A 27,359-nucleotide genomic window follows, 5' to 3' on the forward strand; every position below is an offset into this window, starting at 1 on the left:
AGGTTGAGGAGAGAAGGAAAATAAACACTAAATGAATGCTGATGGTTATGGAGTTTCTTTTTATGTCACGGTAAGTTTGTAAAATTGATGACACAATTTTGTGAACATGCTAAAAACTGTTAGATTTATGCTTTAAATAGAAGAATTGTATAATTTGTGAATCTATCTAAATAAAGCTGTTTTTAAAATCTCGCCACTTTTTCAAAGCCAGTGTTTGACATGAAAGATACATTTTAACATCTATTTTAATAGAAGAAAAACGTAAGAAAAAAACGTAGATTATAAGTGTCAGTTTTCTAAATTTGTTCATTTTGCATCCAACATGTTTGCACTTGGGAGATATGCAAGATATTTAAGTGCTCATTTTATTTTACTCTTTTTTCATGAGATAGGCTTGATCTTTGCTGGAATCTAGTAATTTTATTCCAAGTAGCTTCATTCAATTATCCTGAGTTCTCACGATAGCCGCGGTTCTCATGTCTACAAACTAGCTGACTGGAAGACAATTACAAGGAACTTTACATACACAATGCATACTCAGCATTTCATTTCAACATTTCTTCTGCTTTTTCTGAAAAATAAGTTGGGTTTCTGAAACTCAATCACGATGCTGCTAGAGCAAATGCTGAGAAACCACAGTTAAAGGCGCCACAGTTAAAGCAAGCAGGCAGAACACGTAAATAATCCTGAACTTTCTGAAGTGTTTAACATGAGAATCTTCCACTCGTTTCTTTAAAGGTGAAGCAAATTGGGGTAAGAATCATAGACTCCCAAAAGTATTCATTAATAGATGAACTTCTGAGTGATGCGCTCATCTTCTCAGGTCAAAGCTGAAGTTGGAGGGCTTAGATATTTTTACTAAATCAAGCACTAGAATCATCTACTGACATGTAGGTAGTATTATGGATGGCAAGGTGCTGGACCCAATGGCAGGTACTGAGAAAATTCAGGCTGGTGGATAGAGGTAAGACTCTCAATAATTCACTCCCCAATTGTCCAAAAGAACCAGAAGCTGCAAGCTAGGAACTTCTTTTGGGTTCCCCGTGTGCATGCAGAGTCTCAAGGTCTGGGGCCATCCTCTGCTGCTTTCCCAAGCTATGAGCAGGGAGGTGGATTGGAAGTGGAGCATGCTATACAAGACGCTAGTGCTGCAGGCCTAGGGTTAGTTTGCCACGCCAAAGCTCAGGACCCTGCTTTTTTTTTTTTAATCTTAAATTCCCTGGTTCATTATCAGAATGGGGGAAACAAGGCTTACAATCAGAATGAGGTTGCTATTCTGGCAGAATTCTGGGATTGGGGATAAAAGTAACCAACTGTGTGCCTTTGAAAAAGGGTGGGTACTGGAGAGGCCAAAGGTTCAAGGTGCAGACTCGGGTCTCACTGGTAATTGTGGCTTGTTTTGTTGAAATGAGAAAGTGAAAGTTTAGATATCTGGAGGAGCTCTCTTCCTTTTCTAAAAGTGTTTCCTATCAGAGTGGAAAGTCCCAGACCCTACTCTACCCAAAGCATTGAAAAATAAGACAGTGAACGGCGAGCAACCAAGTCTTGTGCACAGCTTCCTGAGGTAGTAGGCCCATGGAGAAATTTAAGACGGTGCTGGACTTGTACACCAAGCACCACAGCACACTAGGCTACGGCCTGATCACGCTGCTGACTGCCGGCGGGGAGCGCCTCTTCTCTGCTGTGGTGTTCCAATGCCCCTGCATTGCCAACTGGAATCTTGCCTATGGGTTGGTCTTCCTGCTGGTGCCGGCTTTGGTGCTCTTGCTCCTTGGCTACTTATTAAGCACCCGAACCTGGCGACTACTGACCGGCTGCTGCTTCTCCCACAAGAGGTGCACTTCGGGGCTGAGCTGTGCCTTACTGTGCACGCAGCTCAGCGCCAGAGCCACGGTCGCTCCTCTCACCTGGATTGCTATGGCTTTGATCGGGGGCTCCTTCTACGAGTGTGCAGCCAGCGAGATCCCGGCCGTGGTGCTCTATCTGTGCAAGAATGACTCCGAGTGCAAAGAACAGCTTGTGCAAGTGCCTTGCTCCCAAACCAAGGATTCCGAAATGCAGAGCTATCTGAAGGTGCTCAAGGCTCAGTCGCAGGTTGGTAGGGGGCACTATGCGGAGTGTTGGTGTGGAGGGGATTAGCAAGGGATGTGTGTGTGGTCGAACCAGTGACAGGAAAATTGGTGACTTTTCTGCAAGTGAGTTTCTAAGAAAAATTTGAAAGACTCCCTGCTCGTCATAAGCCTACAGGTGGGCATTGAAATAAAACAGATGTAAAGGAAGAGCAGCACCCTGGTGGTATTTGGTGCCACGAGGAATCACAGCCTAACTCTGTGCCTAAGTCTGTGCTGGGCCCTCCACCTGCTCCCGAGTCCTCTTAGGTATTACAATTGCCGTGTTAAACTATTGTTTTCCTAGATTTGTAGGGCATGCACTGAGTTTCAGTGAAGGTATTTGATCAGGTAGTAGGAAATGGGGAAATTGTTAGACTGATATAGGTCTGCCTATCCTTGGAATCATCAATACCAGTGCTTCTGAGCTTTTAAAGTTCAGCATTGTTTAGAATGAAGTCACCTTCAAATGAGTTTGTAGAAGTTCTGAGTTCTAAGGGTTTTTCTTTGAGCCTGAGAGTTGCTTAAGATTGCGGCTGTGCTATGAAGTTAGGGGCTTACTGCAACTCATCTTAATCTTAATGGATTCAGACAAATACCAAGTGTTTTTGTTTGGTTGATTGGTTGGCTTTTCTTGTTTGAGCTTTTAAAAATTATTTTTGGAGCCTGTATTGTGGCATATCAGGTTAAGCCTCTACCAGCAAGCAGACATCCCATATGAATACTATTCCAGTCCCAGCTGCTCCATTTCCAGTTCAGCTGCCTGCCAATAAACTGGGGAAGAGAGGGTAAATGGCCCAAGTGCTTGGATCCCCTGCCATCCATGTTGGAGACCCCGAAGGTTTAAGCTCCTGGATTTGTCCCACGCTGGGCTGTTGTGACCATTTGGGAGTGAACTGGTAGATGAAAGATTCTTTCTGCATATCTCTTCTTCACTCTCCTTCACTCTGCTTTGAAGCAAATTAAAAAATAAGTCTTAAAAAGAAATTAAGAGAATCAAGATGGTGGAATAGGGTGAGGACATGTTTAAACAGATGAGAAATATCAGCCACTATGAAGCAGAGAGGGTACATTCCAGGAAATAGGAGAGGACAAAAAAAAAAAAAAAAAACCAGCAGAGGGGTACCTGGAGACTGATAAACACAGGAAAGCAGTGAAAACAACTGTGTGGCATTGCAGTAACTGATACCCCAGAAGCATTCAGCAAACAGTGATATGAACTCCACTGGAAGCCAGAACTACACCAGCAGCAAGGTGGGAAGGGATGTTTATTGGGAGCTCAGGTGAAACTTAGACAAAGAACTGCCCGTCTTGCCTGTCTGTTTGATTTGACCAGGAGCAGAGACAGAGCTGCAAGTCCCAGATGAACAGTGTGGGAATGGGGTGAATTTTACAACCCAGTCTTCCCCCTAGAGCTATATTGGGTGCCATTTTTGTTAAGGAGGCAAAGGCTATGGACAGGACTGCACATGCACTGAGCTAGAAGTGAACTCATTTCTGACTCAGTGAACTGCAACAATGTGGCATCCTACAGTTTCCACCCAATTCAGGTCTGGGTGGCCATTAGACCTGACTGCCAGCAGATCAAGAACTCTAGTATTGTTGCATCAGGCTCCATTTTGTATAGTGCGGCAAGGGCTTTGAGACGGTGGGTACAGCAGAGAGCTGCACATGTGCTCGGAGCTCGGCAAGAACTTGCTGAGTTCAACGGATTGCACTGGTCCCACAGGAAAATAATACCAACTATGGCATCATACGGTCAAAATAGGTTTATGTGGCCCTCAGAGCTAATGGCCAAAACGTTCCTGCAAGGTATTTCACTAATTCTGTGACCTACTCTGACTGGAAGTGGGAGAAAGATTGTACAGACAACGGTGCAGCCTCAGCATGGTATCACAGGAGATGGAGACTGGTGAGCCAGGAGCTGGGGCTATGGAAACCCTGGCAGAAATCTAACATAAGAACCCAGACCTGGAACTCGCTAAAGGGAGTGGCACAAGTGACTGCAAGCAAAGAGCTGTCTATCAACCACAATAAATAAAATCAAACTGTAGACCTGAGGATGACACAGCTTAGAAACCTGCCCCAAGGAGAAGACTCTGATAACCAGAAGTGCAATGACCAAGAGCAAAAGAAGAGACAGAAGCACAATGAATGTTACTGATGACTCCCCTGCAAAGGAGCAAAAACCCTTTGCCAACCTCACAGTTCACTGAAGAAGACATTGAGAAAATGGGGGATACAGAATTCAAAACACCTGTTATAAAACTCCTTACCAACAACGAGAAGCACATAAAGCAGTCACTCGAGGAATTTAAGGAATGTGTCACACTGGAAATGAATCAAATGAAAGCTGATATATCGGAAATGAAGAATGCAGTGGAGCAAACTAAAAGTATACTGGAGAGTCTCCAAAATAGAATGAAGAAGGCAGAAGAAAGAATCTCAGAATTGGAAGATATTTTCTGTCACCAAGAGGAAACAAAAATCTGGAAGCAGAAATGGGTCAAGCCTTAAAAAAAAGTATTCAAGAATTGAAAGACACTGTTAAAAGGCCAAATATAAGAGTTATGGGATTCCCAGAAGGTGCAGAAAGAGAAACTGGGTTTACAAATATATTTAATGAAATAATAAGGGAAAATTTCCCTAAACTAGAGAAAGAACTGGGAAACAAGATCCAGGAGGGACACAGAACTCCCAAGAGGCCTCATCAAAAGCGATCTTAACCAAGACACATGATCATCAAACTCTCTTCAGTTGAACATAAGGAAAAGACCCTTAAAAATGCATGTGAAAAAAATCAAATGATAATATAAAAATAAATGCCAAACTCACATGAGACCTCTCACAGGAAACGCTACAGACAAGAAGAGAATGGAACGACATATTCCAGGTTATAAAAGCAAAAAATTGTCATCCCAGGACAAGCTTTCTTTTGTTTTTGAAAATGAAATAAAATTCTTCCACAGTAAAGAAAAATTAAAAGAATATGCCTCTTACAAACCTGGCAACCAATCATAGTTAAAGATATTCTCTTGACAGAGAAAAAATTTAGCACCCACCTAAATCAAAGGTAAATGCAAGGAACATCTCAGTAAAATAACAACAGAAGACTAAATCAATGAGTAGCCCATCCCTAAAAATGACAGATCAAATTACCAACTATTTGTAATTACCCTGAATGCAAACAGGTTAAATGGATCAATCAAATGTCATAGATTAGTAGACTTGATTAAAAAACAAAACCCATCTATTTGTTGCCTACAGGAAACACATCTCATCAACAAAGATCTGCAGAAACTATATGTCATGACTTTTGATGTTTTTTGTTAGTTTCACCGCTTGAAAACACTTTCTTCTGATTAAATTCTTCAATGATTCATAGATCATACAGCAACATCATTTTCTTCAAGAAGGTTCTTGATTTTCATTTTTTTAGCGACACATTAGTCATTTAGTAGCATGTTATTTAACTTCATGGTGTTGTTAATTTCTTTTCTTTCTTCATTCCTGCTGTTGATTATGTTTTGAAGCTTTTCATTTATGAGGATATGGAGATTATCATATCTAGCAGCATGTTATCCCACTTCACGGCATTGTAAATTTCTGGTTTTCTTTCTATTGTTGATTTTGTAGTGTGGCTTTTCATTAGAGGGGATGTATAGTAAATGTGTAATGGAGACTATCATATCCAGATGTGAGGATACAATGCAGTATGTATCTCTGCTTCCTGAGATGGACTCTCAATGAAACTCTTTACTATATCTTGATAATAGGATGCTGGACTCTGCTTGCAATAATGGACATATGACCATGTATTGAGAACTGTACTATAGTAATGATAGAAGGGAACCCAGTGAGGGAGGAGGGAATTGGGGAGGGGATAAGGAAAATCCCAGGGCCTATGAAACTCTATCATATAATGACATGAATAAAAAGAAATATAATAAAAAAGAAATTAAAAGGGCCTGGCACAATAGCACAGCAGTTAAAGTCCTCGTCTTAAATGTGCCAGGATCCCATATGGGCACTGGTTCTAATTCCGGAAGTCCTGCTTCCCATCCAGCTCCCTGCTTGTGGGCTGGGAAAGCAGCCAAGGATGGCCCAAAGTCTTGGAACCCTGCACCCGTGTGGGAGGCCCAGAAGATGCTGCTGACTCCTGGCTTCGGATTGCCTCAGCTCCAGCCACTGCAACCAATGACCATCAGACAGGAGATCTTCCTCTCTGTCTTGCCTCCTCTCTCTATGTATCTATGTTTCCAATAAAAATAAATAAATCTTAAAAAAATGAAATTAAATAAAATTTTTATTGTAAAGGCAGAGTTTTTGAGAGAGAGGGGGGAGAGATACATAGATGCTTAGTCTGCTGTGCTGCAACACCGTCTCTGAACCATTGCTTTTTGTGACTGATAAATAGTTCAAATTTTATCTGAGGATTTAAAAATTTCTTACAAGAAAAGTGACTAAACTGTCTTTGTTGTCTTCTTAAGGTGTTCGGCTGGATCATGATAGCAGTCATCATCAGCGTCTTTGTGATTTTCACATCAATCAGCCGATGTCTATCTCCAGTTAGTTTTCTGCAGCTGAAATTTTGGAAAATCTATTTGGAGCAGGAACAACGGATCCTCAAAAGTGAAGCCACAGAGCATGCAACAGCATTGGCCAAAGAGAACGTCAGATGTTTTTTTGAGGGTTCTCACCCAAAGAAATGCAGCACTCCCAGCACTAAAGACTGGCAGCAGATTTCATCATTATATACGTTCAATCCGAAAGAACAGTACTATAGCTTATTGCACAAATTTGTTAATAGAGGAGAGGGGCGTCAGAGCATCACGCCTTCTGAAGGTGATGCAATGATTCCTGTCCTTGACTTTGTGGATGCATCAGCTATACATACCACTAACAACTTATAGTGTTAGAAAAATACCTTCTGTATTTGTCTCTCACCTCCTAAAAAATAAATTTTGATATTGTTGGGATTGCTTCTTCCCTTTCATTTTCAGACAGAGATATGAAATAGAATGTGGAGATTGATATATTTTATTAATTATTCAACAAATAAGGAAAAAAAATCAACCACGAAAACAAACAGAAACCTGGGGGAAAAATTATTTACCCGTAGTAGAAAAACGGAACTAGAACTCTTATGTTTCTATGTAGGGTTCTTGGCAAATAATCTTTTTCAATAGAGCTTCCCCCCCCAAAAAAAAGACAAAACAGAAATGATTTTTAACAACAACAACAACAACATGAAACAGTGAAAGAACAATTGATTGGTGCTTTTATTAATTGGATTATTAATTAATTTCAAGTTTAGTTTCTTTTCAACAACTATGAGGAACTTAAACAATTATACTGTGTTAGTGAGTACTGTGGTACATGGCACTTCCAATTGAACCTGCTGTGGTAATTATTGCATTCTGGGTTTCTACAGTGATTATAAAACTGAATCACGAAAGCCAAAACAACTTTAAAATCATTCATTTGGAAGGCAGAGTGACAAAAGAGTAGTGACAGAAATAGACCTTTATGCACTGGTTTACTCCCCAGGTGGCTTCCACCTGGGTACGCGGCTGTGCATGTGCTGAGGAACTAAGGAACATTTGAATCAAAAGGAACTGTGCATGTAGACTCTAAGGTGGGAAAGATCTTAACTGAGTTTGAAGCCATAAAAGGCAAACAGAAAAATGAGCAGGGTCCAGACCATGTTGGATCTATAAGCTATGTGAAAGATTTTGGCTTCATCTGATGATTTGAAGGAGGCTCATGTTGCACACGTGGGGTAAAGGAATGATACAGAGAAAAAGGAGGTGGACATCATGGAGGGAATAGGCAGGAATGAATTTGAAATAATGATGATAAAATTGGAAGCAGTAAATAGGTTCATGATAGATTTTGTACATGGGCATGACAGAATTGTTGATGGAAAGGACATAAGGATTTGATGAGAGACATGATATCTACAGATAAAAGCTTCATCCCTTGATAAAGCTGGTATTTTTCAGGTACACTTTCATTTGTCATTCCTGCCCATCTCTCAAATTTATGATTATTTTCTGTATTCTGAAAAAAGGGATATAAAACATTAAACCATGAAACAGTTGAGCATTGCTCACATGCAGCCTTTCTTTCTCCCATGGCAGACTCCCCTGTTAACTTGCGCTTGCACCTTCTTTGCACAGGACCAGGGGAGAGAACTGGTCAGCAGCGCTGCTGAGTAGACTATTGTTGACAGTCAAACAAAGCAAAAAAATTCATGGCAAACACCACGGGATCAGTTTTTTTCCTATTCTCTAAATGAAAATTTTGAGAACCATTTTGTTCCTACTTTCATTTTCACTTCTTTTATTTTAATTTCTGGTTACTTTTGTGTATTTTTCTCTTTTAGAACTGTTTTCTGGTCTGCCATTTAAACTTAAGACCTTTAGCATTTTTATCTTTATCTTATTGATTTAGGTTCCACTTTCTTTTGCACAGTCTTTAATAATATTGTAAAAATATATATGCTAAAGATGAAAAATGACAATGGTAGAGACCTGTGTAAAGTGAAAACAATGCTACTTACTTCTTCGCAATGCATTCTTCCCAGATATGGCTATGTAGTCTGGGTCTACAAAACATCATCACATCGCAAATGCTGCTTTGTAATTTTCACTAAATGCTGCCCCATGTTTTTATGTAACAGTTTATTGTATTAGATTTTTTTGCATTAAAATTATTTTTAAAGCGTAAGATTGATACAGAAGATTTTTTCCTGAAACTGTGTGTACTTTTGATCTGTGGAGTTTTCGATAATGAATCAGGAAATTACTTGTGTAGTTAGAAAAGTTTTGAAAGGGCCTTCACTTGGTAGAGGGCTTTGAACTCAACAAAACGATTTTGCATCTTTTACCCCATTCCACTTTCGCAAGTTTGTCCAATGTTCCTGAAACAAATCATTCACACTTGCAAATCAGGAACAGAACATTGCTAGTCCCAGCTCTGATAGCCAATAAAAGCACAACTGAAACTGGAGCCGAGATTCTCTAGACAAAGTGGTTTGAGGTGGCTACTTCACTATTTTCATTTCTGGGTCTGCTTTTCCCCTTCTTATCCCTTTGCATTCTTTTTTTTTTTTTTAAAGATGATTTAGCTATGCATTTGAAAGGCATAGTTATAGAGAGAAGAGGAAAGAGAGAGAACATCTTCCATCTGTTGGTTCATTCCTGAATGGCCATAGTGGCCAGAAACAGCCCAACCCAAGCCAGGGAGCCAGGAACTTCTTCCAGGTCTCCTACATAGTTTCAAGGACCCAAGTTCTTGAGCCATCTTTTGTTGCTTTCCCATGTTCACTAGCACAGAGTTAAATCAGAAGTGGAACAGCCAGGACTCCAACTATTATCAATATAGGATGCCTTGCTGCAGGTGGAGGCTTAGCATGCTACACCGTAACACAGGCCCCTTTGTGTACCTTTGTGGGTATCAGAGATTCAGACATCCTCAGTGACCTCCAATATTCCACTTTTCATTCTGAAGTTCAACAACTGTGTGACAGTGACCTCTCTGAATTCCTGGGCTCCCCTCAAATATCCTCCTGGAGATTTTTCCCCCTAAAGTGACTCAGGCAGACCTTTACCAGATGTTCTCTACCACCACTTGCTTCCTCCGACTGCTCATCTTAGAATTCTGTTTCCTCCATGGCCTCTTGCCACCAATTCCCTGCACATGCTCTGTGTTGCAGTAATAATCTTTTTGAATGTTTGCCCCAGGGTCTGTGGGTTTCACTGTCCAGAAATGTAGTTCACTTGTTCTTTCGTAGCCACTGCTTTTTGACTACTGTTGTGTCTTTTAATTCCTGATGGAGGAGAATTTTTTCAGGCAACCATTGCCCCCATTTGTAATTTTGCCCAGGGGTTTCTAGGCAAAATAATCTAAGCCTAATAACCTCAAACTCTGTGAAATAAATGTGGGTTAATTCATATGACAAAGTCTGTGACTTCTCAAAATACCTCAAAACTGAGTCTTCAAACTTGGACCTGGTTTAACTGACAATTCCATGACTAGACACTTCCAACATTGGCCTCTGGCCCAAGGTATAATGTTACTGTCCCCTTGCAGGATCTCTGGTCTTTCTCCCTTTACTCTGCCTCTTTATGGGCTCTTATGAGTAACTTCCTTGTAGATCATTATTCCTAACACTTGAGCTTAACAACCTCTTTTTTTTAAGATTTATTTTGTTTTTATTGCAGAGTCAGACAAACAGACAGGAGGAGAGACAGAGAGGAAGATCTTCCATCTGATGATTTACTTCCCAAGTGGCTGCAATGGCTGGGGCTGTGCTGATCCGTAGCCAGGAGCCTGGAGGTTATTCTAGGTCTCCCATGTGAGTGCAGGGTCCCAGGGCTTTGGGCCAGCCTTGATTGCTTTCCCAGGCCACAAGCAGCAAGCTGGATGGGAATAGGGGCCACCAGGACTAGAACCACCACCCATATGACATCCTGGCATGTGAGGACTTTAGCTGCTAGGTTACTGCGCTGAACCTGAGTTTAACAATCTTTGATGTGTTACAAACTGAAGGAAACTTTGAGGATACCGGAGCTAATCCTTTTTGCCTAGTAAATGAGTAATGCTCTCTATACATTTTCACCATGCTGAAATTCAGTCTCCTCAGCAGGGGTCAAGGCATCCCAGGGACACGGGTGATGGTGGCTGAGCATAGGTGAGTGTGTCTATTTCTGCCTGCCAACTCCTCCCTCCCTGTGGGCTCCATGACGCGAAGCTCTCATGGTCCTGGACTTGAACTCCCCCTTAGAGTGGGTTCTGTGATGATGATGCTCCCATGGCCCAGGACTTGAATGCTGTTTCCAGCAAGAAGTGTCACCAGGACACTGAGAATTTCTTTAGCACTCAAACCTTAATCTAAAGATCAATACAGGCAAACACTGGGAGCATTGAGTCTTATGAAAATCATCTGAAGAATGTTAAAAGTACTGTCTTAACTCCAAACTAAGTCAGACCTTGGGACATCCAACGCAATCCCTGGAATTCTCAATTTTGGCATGGGATTTGCATCATTTTTGTGTAACTTGAAAACCCATTGTCAGGCTATGGAGTCAAATTTTTGTCATGCTAGTTAGTGTAAGGACCTAAAAGGTTAAACCTTACTCCCTTTCCTCAGCTACAATCTTTTGAAGAAAATGGCTATTTAATCTTTTTGTTGTTGTTCTACTTTGAAATGATTTTGTGGTTAGTAATACAGTGACTTCAGTTTAGCTGTTACTGGACACTGGTCTTAAAGGGAATTCTCCTTGTTTCGGAACTAAGATCATTCCTTAAAGCTTGTGTCGAAATATGCTACTATCTTTCCACCTTATAGAGACCTTTCCATCACTAGTGGACCATATACATAAGAGTAATTCTGTAAGACTATACTGGAGCTGATCTAGTGACATGGTAGCTGTAATGTTAATACACTGCATTACTTACATATTTGTGGTGATGCTTATGTAAGCAAACTTAGTGCAGTTTCAGTTGTTACAGAAATATAATAAAGTGCTGCATGTTTGGTGTAGTGACTAAGTCCTCAGTTGAGTTGCCTGCACCTCGTGTCCAAGTGCCCAGTTGAGTCCTGGTTTCTCCATTTCCTATCCAACCTGCTCCAAATGCACTTTGTGGGAGACAGCAGGATGGCTGAGTACTTGGCTTCTTCCCAACATTTGGGGATGACCCACACTGAGTTCTACACCCCTTGTTTGGCCCAGCCTTCCCTGGCTGCTGTGAGCTTGAGGAGTGAGCAAGCAGGGGGAAGACTTTTTTAAAAAATCTGCCTCTTCCTGCTTATCATGTAAGATTGAAATATGTAAATTAAAAGTAAGACTTTAACATGTATGTTTATGTTCAGTACATAATAATTGATTATGAAGATAAATGACTGTTACCGCCTTATAGATTTGCTATATTATGCCTTTATCACTAAAGGGCACTTCTTATATTTATAAGAAATAAACTCTACTGTAAACTGTTACACCAGAATCAGCCTCATGTGTCTCATGTTTACTTTGATCTCATATTGTTTTGATTATTATGGGCCCAGGACCAATAAGTTATAGCATGAACGTGTGCCATATACCTTAGGTGTGTAGAAAGCTTTGCCATTTATGTTTGTATAATAGTCTTTAGTATTTACACAACCTTTAAGTTCTCTAACGATATTTCCTAGAATATAGTCTCATCTTTAAGCAGCATGGTACTGTACATCTGTATAAAACTGTTCTTTCTTGAGTTCCTATGACTTTATATATGATTTGGTACCTTATTGCATCATAGTGAAACTCTATCTTTTCTGTCTTGAGCAAGATTTTTCTGAAAAATTTTAAAAACATGATTTGAGGATTTTTTTCCCCCTTACCTGCATCCCAACAGAGTACCTGAATCTGAGTTCTTGCTCCAGTTCCTGACTCTAGCTTCCTATTAATACAGAGCCTGGCATGCAGAAGTGATACCTCAATTGTCTGGGTGGGTGGTAACTACCACTTCTGTGGGAGAGCCGAGGAGAGTTCCTGACTCGGCTCCAGCCTCTGTGGACATTTGGAGAGTAGGCCAAAGGAGAGAAGTTCTCTTTTTCTTCTGTAAAACAAATATAATTAATTGACCAATTAAAACAAATATACCCAAATCATCTTGCAAGCAAAAACCAAAAACTAATTAAAATGGTTTTAAATTAAAAATCAGTTTTTTCTCTAAAATAGAGAAGTAAAAATATTCTTATTTTATTGAAAATAAAACTGTTAAGTATCACAAAATTTTAAGACACAAGGTGCAAACCGCAAAATCAGCCACCAGATGCTATATTACAGAGAATATATTATGAAGAGCTAGTACGATGGCTCATTAGGCTAATCCTCCTCATGTAGTGCCAGCATTTCACATGCTGCCCAGTTCTAGTCCTGGCTGCTCCATTTCTGATCCAGCTCCATGCTTAGGACTGGGAATGGATTGAAATATGACCCAAGTCTTTGAGTCACTGCACTCAAAAAGATATGAATTCCAACCTTATGCCAAGTGTTCATAAATCAGATGATTTATTATGTTATATGTTGAAATTTTTTGCATGGTACTCATTTATTTTTTTAAGTATTATTTGCGGTGAGAAATAGAGAGAGATGCTCTCTTCCACCAGTTTACTCTGCAGACACCACAATGACAGGGACAAGATGGTAGAACACCCAGATCTTCCCAGGCAGGTGGGAACCCGACCACTTATGCCACAACCACTACCTTTCAGGGGGTGCATCAACAGGAAGCTGGAATCAGGAGGATGAGCTGGAACTCAAACCCAGATACCATCATGAGTCCTAGGCTGAAAAACCTCTTGACCAAATGGCTTCCTTCCGAAGTCCACTTCTTACAATCGGATTTAGCACAAGAACAAACTACACTTACATATTTAATACCTTTGTGTAGATGGTAAAATATCAAAATGGAAATGACAGAAATAATCTCATTTTTCTTTTCATAGAGTATTCACCCACAGCTTAGTTTCAAAAGAATACAAATAATTATAGGCAGATGACTACCAACTGTTTGGCTTACTCACAGTCTTCTTAAATCGCATGTTTGGGTCTGTGTTGTGGTGTTTTAAACCTCTGTATGCACTGCTTGCATCTTGTAGCAGTGCTCTACTTCTGACCCAGCTCTCTGCTCATGTACCTATTAAAGGCAGTAGAGGATGGCACAAGTGTTTGGGCTCTTGCACTGATGTAGGAAATCCAGAAGACGTTCTGGGCTCCTGGTTTATATACAGCCCAGCTCCCAGTGGTGCAACCATTTGGACAATGAACCAGTGGATGGAACATCTCTGTATCTCTTCCTCTCTCTGTAACTCTGCCCTTCAAATAAAAAATAAGCAAATAAACAAATCTTTCTTAACAGTTACATGCTAATTAAAAAACAAATTTGAGTAATCACAGGTCTGAAACATTGTCAAGTTTGGGACAACCTGTCTCATTGGCCAAGTGAGTGAATGATTGCACTGGGGATTTATTAAACCACAGTTTATTTCAGGAGACTAAAGCATCATGTGTTTAGGCATATTTAGAGAAAACTGAAAGAATTTAGAGAGATGGTGCATAAAATGAAAAACAGATGTCTTTTCTCTTGAAAATCCAAACAACTCTAAACTTATTCTCCAATTCCAGCACTGCTCAAGATTTGTTGCTGACAGAACTGTTCCTATTTAGTTCTCTGTACCTGCCAATAGAATTTCACAACCTTTCCAAGCTCAGAAGCACATTTATTCCAGATATTGCCACCTAATTCTCCATGCAGATGTATGGTTGTATTTATTCTTATTTTATTCCGAAATTTGCTTTAAAAGAAGAGTTGCAGAGAAGGGATGGGGAAACAGAAAGAGAAAGAAAGAGACAGAGAGACAGAGATTCACCTACTCCCACACCCATTCTCTAAATGTCTGCAACCACCAGGGCTGGGCCAGGCCAAAGCCAGGAGCCAGGAGTTTCTCCTAGGTCTCCCATGTGGGTACAAGAGCCCAAAGACATGGTCCATCTTCGCTATTCCCCCAAGTACATTAATAGGGACCAGGAGCAGAACTGGGACAACCAGGTCTCCAGTTGGTGCCCATATGGGATCCCAACATTTCAGGCAGAGACCTAACCTTCTACAGTACAATGGCTTCCCCCAAGCTTACTCTTTAAGCTAGTGTCTTTAAGCTAGTCATTTTAGTTTCTCAAAACCTAGCCATTTATTCCTCTCTAGGCTCAGTCCAATTTGGATAGCAACAATTTCTGCCTATTAAAAATAATGTCTGGGGTATTGTGGATTACACATCAGGCTATGCTGCCACTTGTGACAATGGTATCCCACATCAGAGTATCGATTTCAGGTACAGCTCTTCTACCTCATAATTCGTTTCTTGTTAATGTGCCAGGGAAGGCAGCAGAAGATGGTCCAAATGCCTATGCTCCTGTCACCCACATGGGAAACTCGGATGGAACTCTGGCTTCTGGCTTCAGCCTGGCCCAAAGTTAGCTACTATGGCTATTTGCATAGTGAACCAGTAAATAAAATACTCTGCTTTGCAAACACACAAATGCAAATTTTAAAAAATCTTTTTAAAAAAATTTTTTTTTAAAGATTTATTTATCTATTGGAAAGTCAGATATACAGAGAGGAGGAGAGACAGAGAGGAAGATCTTCCATCCGGTGATTCACTCCCCAAGTGAGTGCAATGGCTGATGCTATGCCAATCCGAAGCCAGGATCCAGGAACTTCTTCCATGTATCCCACACGGGTGCAGGGTTCCAAAGCTTTGGGCCCTCCTTGACTGCTTTCCCAGGCCACAAGCACGGAGCTAGATGGAAAGTGGGGCTGCCGGGATTAGAACCGGTGCCCATATGGGATCCTGGTGCGTTCAAGGCGAGGACTTTAGCTGTTAGGCCACACCACGCTGGGCCCCAAAAAATCTTTTTAAAAATTATGCCTAGTAAACGTGATTACTGGAAATAAAAAAAGAATTACTTTAGAATAAAGTATTGATTTGAAAGAACACATTCTTCCACAATAAAATAAACCAAAGTGATCTTTTCAAAGCACAATGATTTGTTTCTTTTATCTGAAATTCTGAGACCAAGTGAGGCATTTCCCATCCATTGCTTTACACTCCAAACACCTGTAGCAACCAGAGCTACATCTGGTATCTAGTGGAACCAGGAATAAGGCACTAACCTGGCTCTTCCATATAAGGGGGATTCAACTACAGGAGCCATGGAAGCTTATTAGTAGGAGACTGAACTGGGAAGTAGAGTCAGAACTAAAACCTAGGCACTTTGCTAAAGCATGTGGGCATGCCAACCAGTGTCCTAACCACTGCACCAGGTGTCCACTCAAAACAAACTATTTTATTTGCATAAAGCAATGAGAAGAATAGGAGAGGAGGAAAGAAACAACACAATTTTTAGAAGCTCAAAAGCAACAGTGAAAGTGATAACTGATTGGTTTAACAAACCAGAGATTCTGAAACCCAAGCCAAAAATGGGAAAGTGTAAAAAAGCAATGTGTTAGCACATGAAATCTTCAAAATGCTCAGAATTAACAGCACTAGTTGCTGCTGAATGGGGCTAGAGCAAAGTTAAAAACACAGTTTGGGGGCTTGGCACAGTAGCCTAGCAGCTAAAGTTCTTGTTTTGCACGCTCCAGGATCCCATATGGGCACCAGCTTGTATCCCGACAGCCCAGCTTCCTATCTGGCTCACTGCTTGTGGCCTGGGATAGCAATTGAGGACACCCTAACAAAGTCTTGGGAATCTGCACCAGCATAGAAGACCTGAAGGAGGCTCCAGGCTCCTGGCTTTGGATTGGCACAGCTCTGGCCATTGCAGCTGCTTGGGGAGTGAATCAACAGAGGGAAGATCTTCCTCTGTGCCTTTCCTCCTCTCTGTATATCTGACTTTACAATAAAATAAATAAATCTTAAGAAAAAACATAATTGGGGGCTGGCATTGTGGCATAGCGGGCAAAGCTGACAGTTTTGATGCTGGTATCCAAAATAGACAATGGTTGGAGATCTGCTGCTCTGCTTTTGATCCAGTTCTCTGTCATTGCACCCGGATAAGCTCAGGAAAATGGCCCTAGGCCAAAGGCCTATACACTCCACATGGGAATCTCACAAGAACTTTGGGGCCTCTGGCTTTTACTTGGCCCAGTCACACCTACTTCATCCATTTGAGGAGTGAACCAGTACATGAAAGATTCTTTAACTCTGCCTTTCAAAAAAAGTAAATGAACACCCACCCATAGTACTGATCAAAAGCGTAAAATCCTTGGTCCTTAGTTTTCAGTCCCGATTCTACACAGTTAAGCAATCATTTTCGCTACCCACTTTTTATCTGGAAGTTATTGGAGTATGCATGCCTCCAGTAAAGTTTGCTCCTCCCTGAGAAAATTAGTGCTTAATGGCAGGGTTAGAAAGGGAGCAAGTTAAAATATAGCCAAAGCAGCAAAATTATCCTATGATTCCAAAGTGTTTTACAGGAATGCTTCTGAAAAAAAAATTTTAAATAGTGTTTGGTGATTTAAAGTTTGTCCCCAAATTTTTTGGAACTTTTTCCTTCGGAGGATAGACTAATTTTGCCCTCACAGTTATGCACTGGGCAGAATGGCTCACTGGTGGCAAAGAATGACAGCGTTGATACAGAAATCTAGAGACTCTGTTACCAAGAGGGTAACACCAGAAATGAGCATCTTAAAAAAAAGAATCTCAATGATAGCATCAATCTTTACTTAAAATTTGGTGCTCTACAAACTGATCTAAAATAATCTTATGATGGGTTACTAGTAAGTTCTTTGATGATTTTTTAACACTTTGAGTTGAAATAAAATCAGTACTGACCACATTAATCAATTCTGGTGATTCCTCTGCTTTCTGATTTATAGTGTAAAACATCATCGTAATCATTGAACAGCTGTCCTTCACTATTACTTTTCTTTTATCTGCATTGTCATAAGTTAGTTGGACTTAATAAATAGTTATTGGGCATGTATTATACTGTCACAGCACAGTGGGAGCAGGGAAAGACTACATTCAATAATTATCATGTTATGGGGTTTATGAAAAGATTTATGTATGTAAATTTTACTGAAATATACAGGCGTTGATTTTCCTGAATGTTCCATTAGATGGGGATGGGATGAGGTATGATGCAAACTGATGATTAAAGAGTTGGAAAGAGTGACAAGGGAAGGTTTTTGGAGAACGTGAATACAGCAAAGATTTTTGGAAGATGGATTTTTACCAGGTGTTAATGTAAAACGCAGAAATATGAATAACATTGTCTATCCAAGAGACAAACTAGTTCAGCAATCGCCTGGCACTAGGAGCAAGGTCTCGAGGCAAGGCAGAGGGCAGGTTACACAGTTTCATTTGTCTTCATAGATTACTTATCCTGAGCACTGAAGAAATGGAGAAACAATAAAGAAATTGGTGATACCTTTAAATTTGGATGAATCATTCTGGTGAAGGAATTTGTTATTGTTACTCCATATTATGACTATCATACAAACACGGAAATAGTACTATAATGGACCACCATACACATAAATCTAACAGTTGTCAACATTTAGAAAGAAGTGTTTATTAAGGGAAGTTCCAAGAATAAACCAAGTGAAGAAAACAATAGAATGTACCAGTGAGTCAGTTTCAACAGCAATTAGCTGATCTCTCAGCTTATCTGTATTCACCCTGTTCTGCATGACCAAGCTCAACTACACACCATTTCATGTGTAAATCTGCAAGTTCATATCTCAAAAGAAAGAACACTTAAAAAAAAAATCCTACAGTGACATCAGGATGTTTAGCAAATGATAAAGATTTCTTAACATCATCAAATATCCTGTCAGAATTAAGACCTGGGATTTCTCATAATGCTTTTGTGTGTTTCAATTGGATTTCTATAAAGTCTGTATATAATACAAAATTGAAATGCCCCTTAGGTATCATTCCTATTTCTTTGCTTATTCAATTTTCTATAGTAGACGCTTGACTCATTAGTTACAATTGTTTGAGTTGTGGTAAAATGCATGTAAAATGAAGCTTCTCATTTCAACAAATTTAAAGTACACATTTCAGTAATAACAATACATTCACACTATTAAGTAACTATCATCAAATCCATCTATGGAATTGTTCACCATGTTTAATTCATTGAACAATCATTCCTCCTTTTTCATCCCCCTTCACAAACTCTGGCAATCTCCATTCTGCTTTCTATCTCCATGGATTCAATTATTTGCTGACACTTTATTTAATGGAATCCTACAGTATGTTATCTTTTTGAGACTGCCTTATTTCATACACTGTAATGTGTTTTAACATTTATCCATGTTGAAGAACACAACAGATTCTCCCTTCTTTTAAGGGTAAATAATATTTCACTGTGTGTATAAACTTGACTTATTAGAATATTCATTCACTCATGGACACATGAGTTGCTTCCACATTTTGGTTATTGTCAATAATACAAACACAGGTACATTGTTGTCAATTTATATAATCAGAAGTGAAACTGTTGGATTGTATTATAGTTCTCTGCTTAGTTTTTCTGAGGAATTATTATAATGCCTATTATAAAACATACATCAATTTACATTCCACCCACAGGTTACAAGAATTGGATTTCTCCACATCCTCATCAATGATTCTTACTTACTTTCTGGTTTGTTGATCATAGCCACTTCTCTGTGAGGTGATTTCTCGTTGTGCCTTTAGCTACATTTCCTTAGTTATTAGCTATTTTACTCATTATTTCTGGTACTTCTTGGCTATGTATACATTTTCTTTGGAAAGGTTTCTATGTAATTTCTTAACCTAATTTTAAATTCTGTTCTGGCCAAATTTTCTTGGCTTTTCTGTGGCATTTGATGTTCCAACTGCTCTACTCCTCCTGAGATTTGGCTTTGGTTCTTCCAGTTTCTCGTGATTACATCTCTGACTTACAATTTCAGCCTTCCTTGTGCTCTTCTTCCATTGTTGTCCCTTGTCAAATTCAGACTATCCAAAGATTATTAGCTTCTTTTCTTCAGTGGCTTTACTTCTGTGACCCCTTCACTCACTCAGTTCCAGATATTAGATCCGTGGAAGCCATCTCATCATCCCCACATTTTAAAGCACTTAAAGAACTGACAAATATTTTTAATCATTCCCTTTTCTCTCCAACTTTGTCATTCAAATATAAACTTAATGCCCCACAGACTGTTGTGAAAATTTAATGGCATTCCAAATATGCATGGCACTTGAGAAAGTGTTCATTGATACCAATCCTAGCAAACAGCATTTCCAGGTGATTATATTGCTTGGTATAAACATGCCATTGGTAATTAGAATTTCCTTTTGTAAATCATCAAAATCCATGTAATTCCCAAAATGTGGTGAAATAGCAAGTCACTGACTATGTAGTCTGCTTGCCTGAGAGATTTATTTCACTGAGTATTTCCTGAAATCAAAGGACTGTTCTGGCTTTGGAATCCTCAAGTGATTGCTGACATGATTTAAATTTCCAGTGGAAATAGTTGAATAAAGGACTTGAAATATGTAATTTTTTCTCTTAGGAGCTTTCACTGATTTAAAATGATGTCATTTCTCTCTGGATTCTCCCCCTTTTGGGTCTTACGTACTGAATGGCTGCTCACCATGGGCAAGTCTCTATTCTCTCCCTACTGTAATCTTTTCTGTGAGAAGAGATCTTTAAATTCAAGTTTATGTCTTTTCTACATCATGCAGAAAATGTAATATTAAATAATTTATTCTCTTTGACATTTTCCAAAATGTTGCAAACTGTCTGATCATCACATATTTGTTATGAAACCAATTTGATTATGCTGTCATTAATAGGAATGGGAGTTTTAGGAAAGGCATTGATTTTTATAATGCTTATGCAAATAACAGAAGCCCAACTCTACAATGCGAAAGGATTTTCTTCTCTTCCAAGTATTCATCTATTTGTCAACAACAATCAACAATCAAAGCAGCATATTTCCTGAGACAGAGACATACGTGGGGGCTGGGCATGGGGAAGACTCATTTCATAAGCACAGAATGAAAATGGCAGTGATTGGATCATGATAGAACAAATGGTTTTCTTCTGGCAAATGTGTTAGATATGGCTGAAAAGAAATTGGTTTTAAACTGGGAATGAGCCACTGCATATAGGTGATAGCAGTAGATTTGGGAATGAAGCTGATTTTCCCTAAAGTAGATGGGGTACCTAACTACACAGATGGCAGCTAAGCACAACAATGTCATTTTATGAGGAGGGGGAAAATATATAGGAAACAACCAAGTGTCCATTACATAAAATGTAGTTAAAAGACATAAAATGGAAGATAGGGGAAAGTACAGAATTAAAGAAAGATTTCTTGGAGGAAAAGAGGAGTATTGTGATAACATTACCTCTGAAAGAAAAAAAACACAGAAAACAAAGAAACAGAAGGAAAAAAAATACATAATTGGAAAAGATGGAGTTCAAGTATAAGAAAGAATACAGAATTAACCCAAGATACTGATTTCTTGATTTTTGTTTTTCGTGAAGGCTTTCCAATTTGGATTTATCTCCTAATGAAGCACTTGAAAAATAAAATTTTGCTAAGATTGTTTTCAATCTAAAGGTGAAGCTGGCTGATAGGAGAACTTGGTGTTCCTTCATAGATTTTTGACCAGTGAGTTACGATGGGTCTTCAAAAATTTCCTAGGAAATTGATATTATGAAAAATATCTTATGCATGGATATCAAAAGATTTAATGCCAGAGCAAATTTATGTTTTAATTCTATATTTCACAGTCTTTTGAAATACTTTCATGTCTGACATATCTCTTTTCTGTCTACTAATGTATTGCAATAGACACTATTATTAACACTAGTCATGTCTAGTTTAGTTCTGAAAGATTTGCCAGAATGAGGAAGTGCAATAACTAGGAAGAGTTTTCAAGGAATATGCACTTAAGCAGATTAAATGCAATTTGGTCCTTCTTTTAAAGTAAAAAGATACTGGCTGTTATGTCCTATCTACTTCCCAGGATGCTGTGAACTCCTTTGGTTGGCAGTCATAGTCTACAATCCCATTTGGAGGAGACTTAATAATGGAAAAGATTTTATCTGCTAGCCATTTGCTGTTGTAGTTAACATTTAGCAGGTTTTTGTTAAAACAGTAGACAATCTTGATTAAAGTAGTCTCTTTGATCACAAATGTTGTAATATTATTCTCTTACTTCAAACATCTGGTTTTCCAAAATTGTATTTTTATCATCTGTTAACAGGGATAGGAGGAAACTTTCCACTTAATCACAAAAGTTCACTCCAATTGCTAAAGAGACTCAGATTTCTAATAGTTATGTATTAAAAAGAGATTTGAGAGGACAATAAATAAGCATACAGGATGCTGAGAAAGTATTTCTGATTGTTGGAGATTGTAAATAATGAATAGGTATTCTCCAGGTCTTCTTAGTAAATAATTTGAGTAATGATCTAGTGGTGTCATTTGAATACATTATCTTTGTGCCCCAAACTACAAAATACACACCTGAGTTCAACGATTGAGTATAAAAACGAACATTAAAGGTCTCATCAGTCATTTTAATATGGATAAATTTTTGAAATAATACTATTTTAAAAGTAATATATGTAAATGCGTTATTAAAATTAATAGTTACATTTGGTTATATAGTGTGGCTAACAGAAAACTTAAAAATTATGTAGTTGGACCTTATAATCTAATGAATAGCATTTTCTATATCCTTCACTTTTTTTTATCCTTCAGAATGGAGTGCATACTGAAACAACAAGCCAAAATCTCAAGATAAACAGGTCACCTAGCATTACACAATTGAATGTCAGGTGACTTCTTCCAGGTTGAGAAAAACAGGAATAGAAAACAAACATCATGTCTAAACCATCACCAGTTGCAGCACACAGCATCTCTGAAAATATCGAATTATGCTCCTTAAGAGGAACATGTAACTTTGAACTAGTGTGTTGTTACGGGCCCAAGAGAAAAGAGAGAGGAACGTGCAGACAGATACCAAGTATCTTGTTTATCCAGATTCTACTCCTGATCCATGGGTTGTTTTAAGGGTCTTGCATAGATGCTGCAGCTGCCTCCATGACCCAGAGTTGAGTAGGTAAGAAACAATTTCTCCCACGGTCTTCTGGAGTCCTCAAATTTGGAGTATAGTATTCCTTTATGCTCCGTAAACACATTAAATAGTTTTAGAGACATATCACTTCCAATTACATGAAAGATCAAATGGAGTGAGGGAGAAAGGGAGTGGGAGAGGGAGAGAAACGGAGAGAGAGAACATGCCTTTCCCAGCATCAGTCATGAAACCAGATCAACTGAAGCCACTGGAAACAAAGCTGTGTCCTCAGATTTTTGAGTGCTAGATGACATCCATCGTTACCATATCACTCATACCAACTTTAATTGATATGGTGACATTAATTGTAACTGTCACTTCTAACTAGTTCTCTGCAGAGTTCATGAAATTCTTGATTGTACTGTAGAGTACTTTTGTGTTTTGATGACATGGTTGAGATTATTTATTCAGTCAAGTACACTTCAAATTTAAGTGTTCTGGTCACAAAGAATTTTGGGGGAAGACTTTTATGGATATAAATGAGAACAAAAATTCTAAATGAATAAATATTGCACTCTCATACAAGTTAATGCCCATTGACATGTATGAGAGCTGAATGGGATATAGGAAAGAATGGACCAGCCTGTTGTACATACTGGCAAGCATGGGAACTGGGGCAGGGGCGGGCCTGGTGGGGGTTATTGCAGGTCGCTCCAACTAGGCTGCAGCTCCCACTGGTTTGCATGAGGGTCGAGTGTGTGCTGGGCAGGATCAGGCTGGACTGCAACACCCATTGGTTTGTGTAGAAGAGAGGACTGGAGGTAGAAGTGACCCAGCAATTGCAACCAACAGCATATGCATAATCTGATTGGGGCAATGGACTGTGCCAGACCCTGTATTGGCAAGCACACACAAGAATAAGGTCTGGGATCACCTCAGATGAAGTTTTTATGGAGATTCCCCCCAACTGAGTTGCTGGACTCAGAGCCCCAATCATAGAGAAAATTACAGGTTCTGTTGTCTGACAGAGCAGTGCCTGTGTCAGAGCTGGGCCTCCTCGATGGCTTAGACGGAATAGTGGGCAGCACACCCAGGTGCACTTGGAGGAAATGACAGTCCATTGGAACCTATAGAGGACACCTGGTACCACAATAGTAGATGGAGGACAGAACTAATCAATCAAGTGCTCCAGCCGTGTGTTGGCACTGAAAATCTGGGCAAATGGAGACACTAAGGTGGATTATGTCAACTAGTGGATTCTGAAGAGATTTCATCGTGCTTGGAGTGGTGAGATCGGCAGTAATTTGGAACTGCTGAACTATCAAAACCTCTTGAGCAGGAACCTCAGAGCATGCCCCACATTGGGGACCCTGGGGTGGGGTTGGGTGGCTGTCCTCCATCCCAGGGTGCAGAGGCATTTGGGAGGCTGGGTGTGGCTTCTCTCCTTGTCTTCCCCTTCCCCCAGATACAGGAAAGAATAAAGAGCATATGGAAACAATGATCTCACCCCACCTTCCTGTAGCCCTTGACCCTAATCACCCTAATCAATTATGTAAATATCATTAAAAATAAAAATAACTAAGAATTTTACAAAAAGTACATGGCTTACCTCTGTTTTTAGATATATCCTGGTCTGACAATCAGCAATATTTTGTGAGAAAAGGAATTTGTTTATATAGCTAAAATTAAATTAATTTAAATCAAATTACATTTAAAATTATTTTATATTATACATTTTAATTATTTTATAATTAGCTTCAAATAAATAGCTTGACTGGTGATTACAAATCAGGTTTAGCATCAGGTGACTGATGTTATAAGCTAAGCTAAGTTATAAGAGAACTCACATCCACAATTTTTTAAAACATGGAAATTATTACATGTGGGTGTGCTTCTGTAAAGAATGCAATATGTAGTATCTAAAAACTCTGCATTGAGACCGCTACTGTATCATTTAATTCTTTATCCAGCTTAAAGAGATAAATACACCAACGGTTAGCATAATTGTTGCCTTGTCTCTCTTACCATAAGCAAAAGGAATGAATAGATTGTTTGGATTAATTGTGTAATATGTAGAACTCATATTTGCTATCTTGCAATGAGTATTTTGTATATGATATCTTGCAGATATGTGATTAAATAGGTATAATTTACAAGCAAAATGAAAACACACACATTTAAATCTTCATGCTTTGCCTTTGAAACTTCTGGTTGATTTACAAGCTTTTCAAGGCTATCAAGCAATGAAAAAGTTTTATGGTTAAACATATTTAGCTAATGTTCACTTCTGAGCCAGTCGCCCTGTGGCATTTTACATGCTGCTTTCATTTTTTCCGTCTGTATTTTTTCTCATCCAACTTTTTTAGAAATGTTATTCCTATTTCTGTCACACTGTCACCTTTCAGTTTGTCTTGCAAGAATGTGACATCAGCAGCCAAGTGAACCTAGGAAAGAAAAAATATTAAAAAGGGGCCTGTGTTACTCAGTTTCTTCTTGTTTTTTTAAAGAGAACTCTCAAATTTTTCTGTCTCTTTTTACAACTGTATGTACTGTCCTGTGGATGGAGAGCGCTTGCCTCCATGTTCTCCACAGATGGTCTGGCCATGCCTTAGTGCTGTGGTACAAATCTACAGAGTGATCCAGGCAAGGTGCAGCCCCACTGGTTGGGATACCCAGACGTGGGAGCTTGTACCAAGGTTTGCTCACAGTGCAGAACTGAACCACTCAAGAACACGAATTCCCCACCCAAAACATTAGCCTGTACTTGATGTGCTTGGTCCAACACAACATCCAAGGAAAGATTCCTCTTGAAATGCACATAAATCATTATTATGTCTTTGGCTCAATAATATAATCGCTTCTCCTAAAAGCATTCAGCAATCACTTATGGCTTTGAGAGCTTTGAGGATGCATCCAACTAAATAAATTATAAATACAAAAGTAAAGATTGAAGTTATGGACATGCATATTTAAAACCCCGGTCTACTTCACCTCAGAAAAGCATTTCCCCATTTCCCAGACACCAAAATAAACCCTTGGGGCTTCTTCTCTATTCATTAACATGTGTCCACATAGCAGCAGCATGATTTTGCTGCCTTACCTTCAACAGGGGATTTATTCTGAATCATTTAAGATAACTAGGATTAATAATATAAATAAATAAGAGTGCCTAGTAAAACCGAGTATGTGAAAAATGACTGAATTCAGTAGACAAATAATTAATAAATTTGAATCTTTTATTTCACCCTCAAACCCACCCTTTTTTCAGTAAGGATTTCTGACAACCCAGACTGGATTTCTGAAACCACAGCTCCCAGTGTGCCAAATTATCTGGCACATACAAGGTGCAAAACACCATCCGATGCCTATCACCCTATACATGTGGATTTCACCTGGAAATACAGATGCTAAATTCATCTTCAACTTTTCCTTCCATGAAATTTTTCTATGTCTTCATCAAACCTTACCAGAAAATCAACTAGAATAATATTGACACTACGTTACTATGTTGAAGTTACCTGAGTATTTGGGTGTACATGAAGTCTGAAATCTGCCAGTCATTATATACAATCAACTGTTATCCAAGAACATTCGAAATCTCTTTATCCTATCTTTGACTTGGTCTTATGGCTTCTCTCTTTGTCCATTAGCTCCTAGAATTCTTCCTTTCTCCTTCCTTGCCCAGGAGACCACAGGATAAGACTAAATAAATGGTGGAGTAGAGGATCTACGTGAACACATTATTTTTGTTGTGTTATAGTTTATGTTACCTGGTACTCAAATACCTCATAATTATTACAAATTGTTAAAAACTATGTGTTCGAACCATTATTGGGCTAAGTTAGTAAATGCTTAGAGCTTGGTTGCTATCTGGCAGTAACTATCTTAACAGCTAAGCTTCTGGAAAAGCAGACTTTGTTTACCATTTGCTTTTCCTAAACTGTGACTGGTTCATTAGTTTACCTGAGATTGTCTTCTCTCTCCACTTTTCTTATCTAGCTTCAATCAAAACCTTCCCCGAGCTTTTGGTCTCTAAATAATAATAATCGTTGTTGTTGTTATAAGCTCTCTACTGTTCTTGATGTGCCAACCATTTCTCTTAACACACTGTTCTACCTGTTTCTGTCACTTTATTCTTTCCTACTTATAGTTATTCCCACTTACTCACTTTTACTGCCCTTGTATTCCTGATTTAACCTACTCATGATATTTTGTTGTTTCATAGGATTCTGTGGTTCTCTTTTCTTCTTGTTTTGCAAACTTTCCCAGAGCTTTTTAAAAAAATTTTTTGGGCTGGGTTGAGTGTCTATTCAGCCCACATATCTCTGGGTTCAGAAATATAATAAACAAATACTTACTGGATAGCCTTATTTTTGCATGTATTAGACATTCCAAACACAACAGAATCAAAATTCTTTCACTCTATATCTTCCAATTTTCTTGCACTTCTCACTTTTCTTTCTTGTTTAATAATACAACACTCCCTACACGTTGTTTAGACATCTAAAAGTCATGCCTGAATCTTTGTCTCAATCTTTTTCCTTTTAGTCAAATTACAACCTCATCTTGTCTGTCTACCTTCAAACTATTGTTCAAACAGGCCTTTTTTTCCCTTTTTTCTAATCATGCTC

The 27,359-nt window shown here is 39.0% G+C and overlaps 2 protein-coding genes across 2 annotated transcripts in view; one reads left to right on the top strand and one right to left on the bottom strand.

Annotated features, from left to right (window-relative positions):
• Nucleotides 1-1,484: 1,484 nt before the first annotated feature.
• On the top strand, nucleotides 1,485-7,087 carry CALHM6 (calcium homeostasis modulator family member 6). The gene is made up of 2 exons (XM_040979981.1): nucleotides 1,485-2,094; nucleotides 6,599-7,087. The coding sequence occupies exons 1-2, from the start codon at nucleotides 1,576-1,578 to the stop codon at nucleotides 7,019-7,021; spliced, it is 942 nt and encodes a 313-aa protein (XP_040835915.1). The 5' UTR covers nucleotides 1,485-1,575; the 3' UTR covers nucleotides 7,022-7,087.
• Nucleotides 7,088-24,684: 17,597 nt separating this feature from the next.
• The window catches only part of TRAPPC3L (trafficking protein particle complex subunit 3L), a 31,567-nt gene continuing 28,892 nt past the window's right edge, over nucleotides 24,685-27,359 (bottom strand). Inside the window, exon 5 of the mRNA XM_040979990.1 lies at nucleotides 24,685-25,172. Coding sequence (XP_040835924.1) covers nucleotides 25,053-25,172 — 120 coding nt within the window. The 3' untranslated portion in view covers nucleotides 24,685-25,052. The remainder of the gene's footprint in view (nucleotides 25,173-27,359) is intronic.

This window comes from Ochotona curzoniae, unplaced genomic scaffold, assembly GCF_017591425.1.
Source record: "Ochotona curzoniae isolate NIBS_2020 unplaced genomic scaffold, NIBS_Ocur_1.0 contig_3368, whole genome shotgun sequence".
NCBI classification, from domain to species: Eukaryota; Metazoa; Chordata; class Mammalia; order Lagomorpha; family Ochotonidae; genus Ochotona; species Ochotona curzoniae.

Coding starts and splice junctions, on each gene's coding strand:
- CALHM6 (XM_040979981.1), top strand. CDS start 1,576: ATGGAGAAATTTAAGACGGTGCTGGACTTGTACACCAAGCACCACAGC. Junction 2,095..6,598: donor TGCTCAAGGCTCAGTCGCAG/GTTGGTAGGGGG, acceptor TGTCTTCTTAAG/GTGTTCGGCTGGATCATGAT.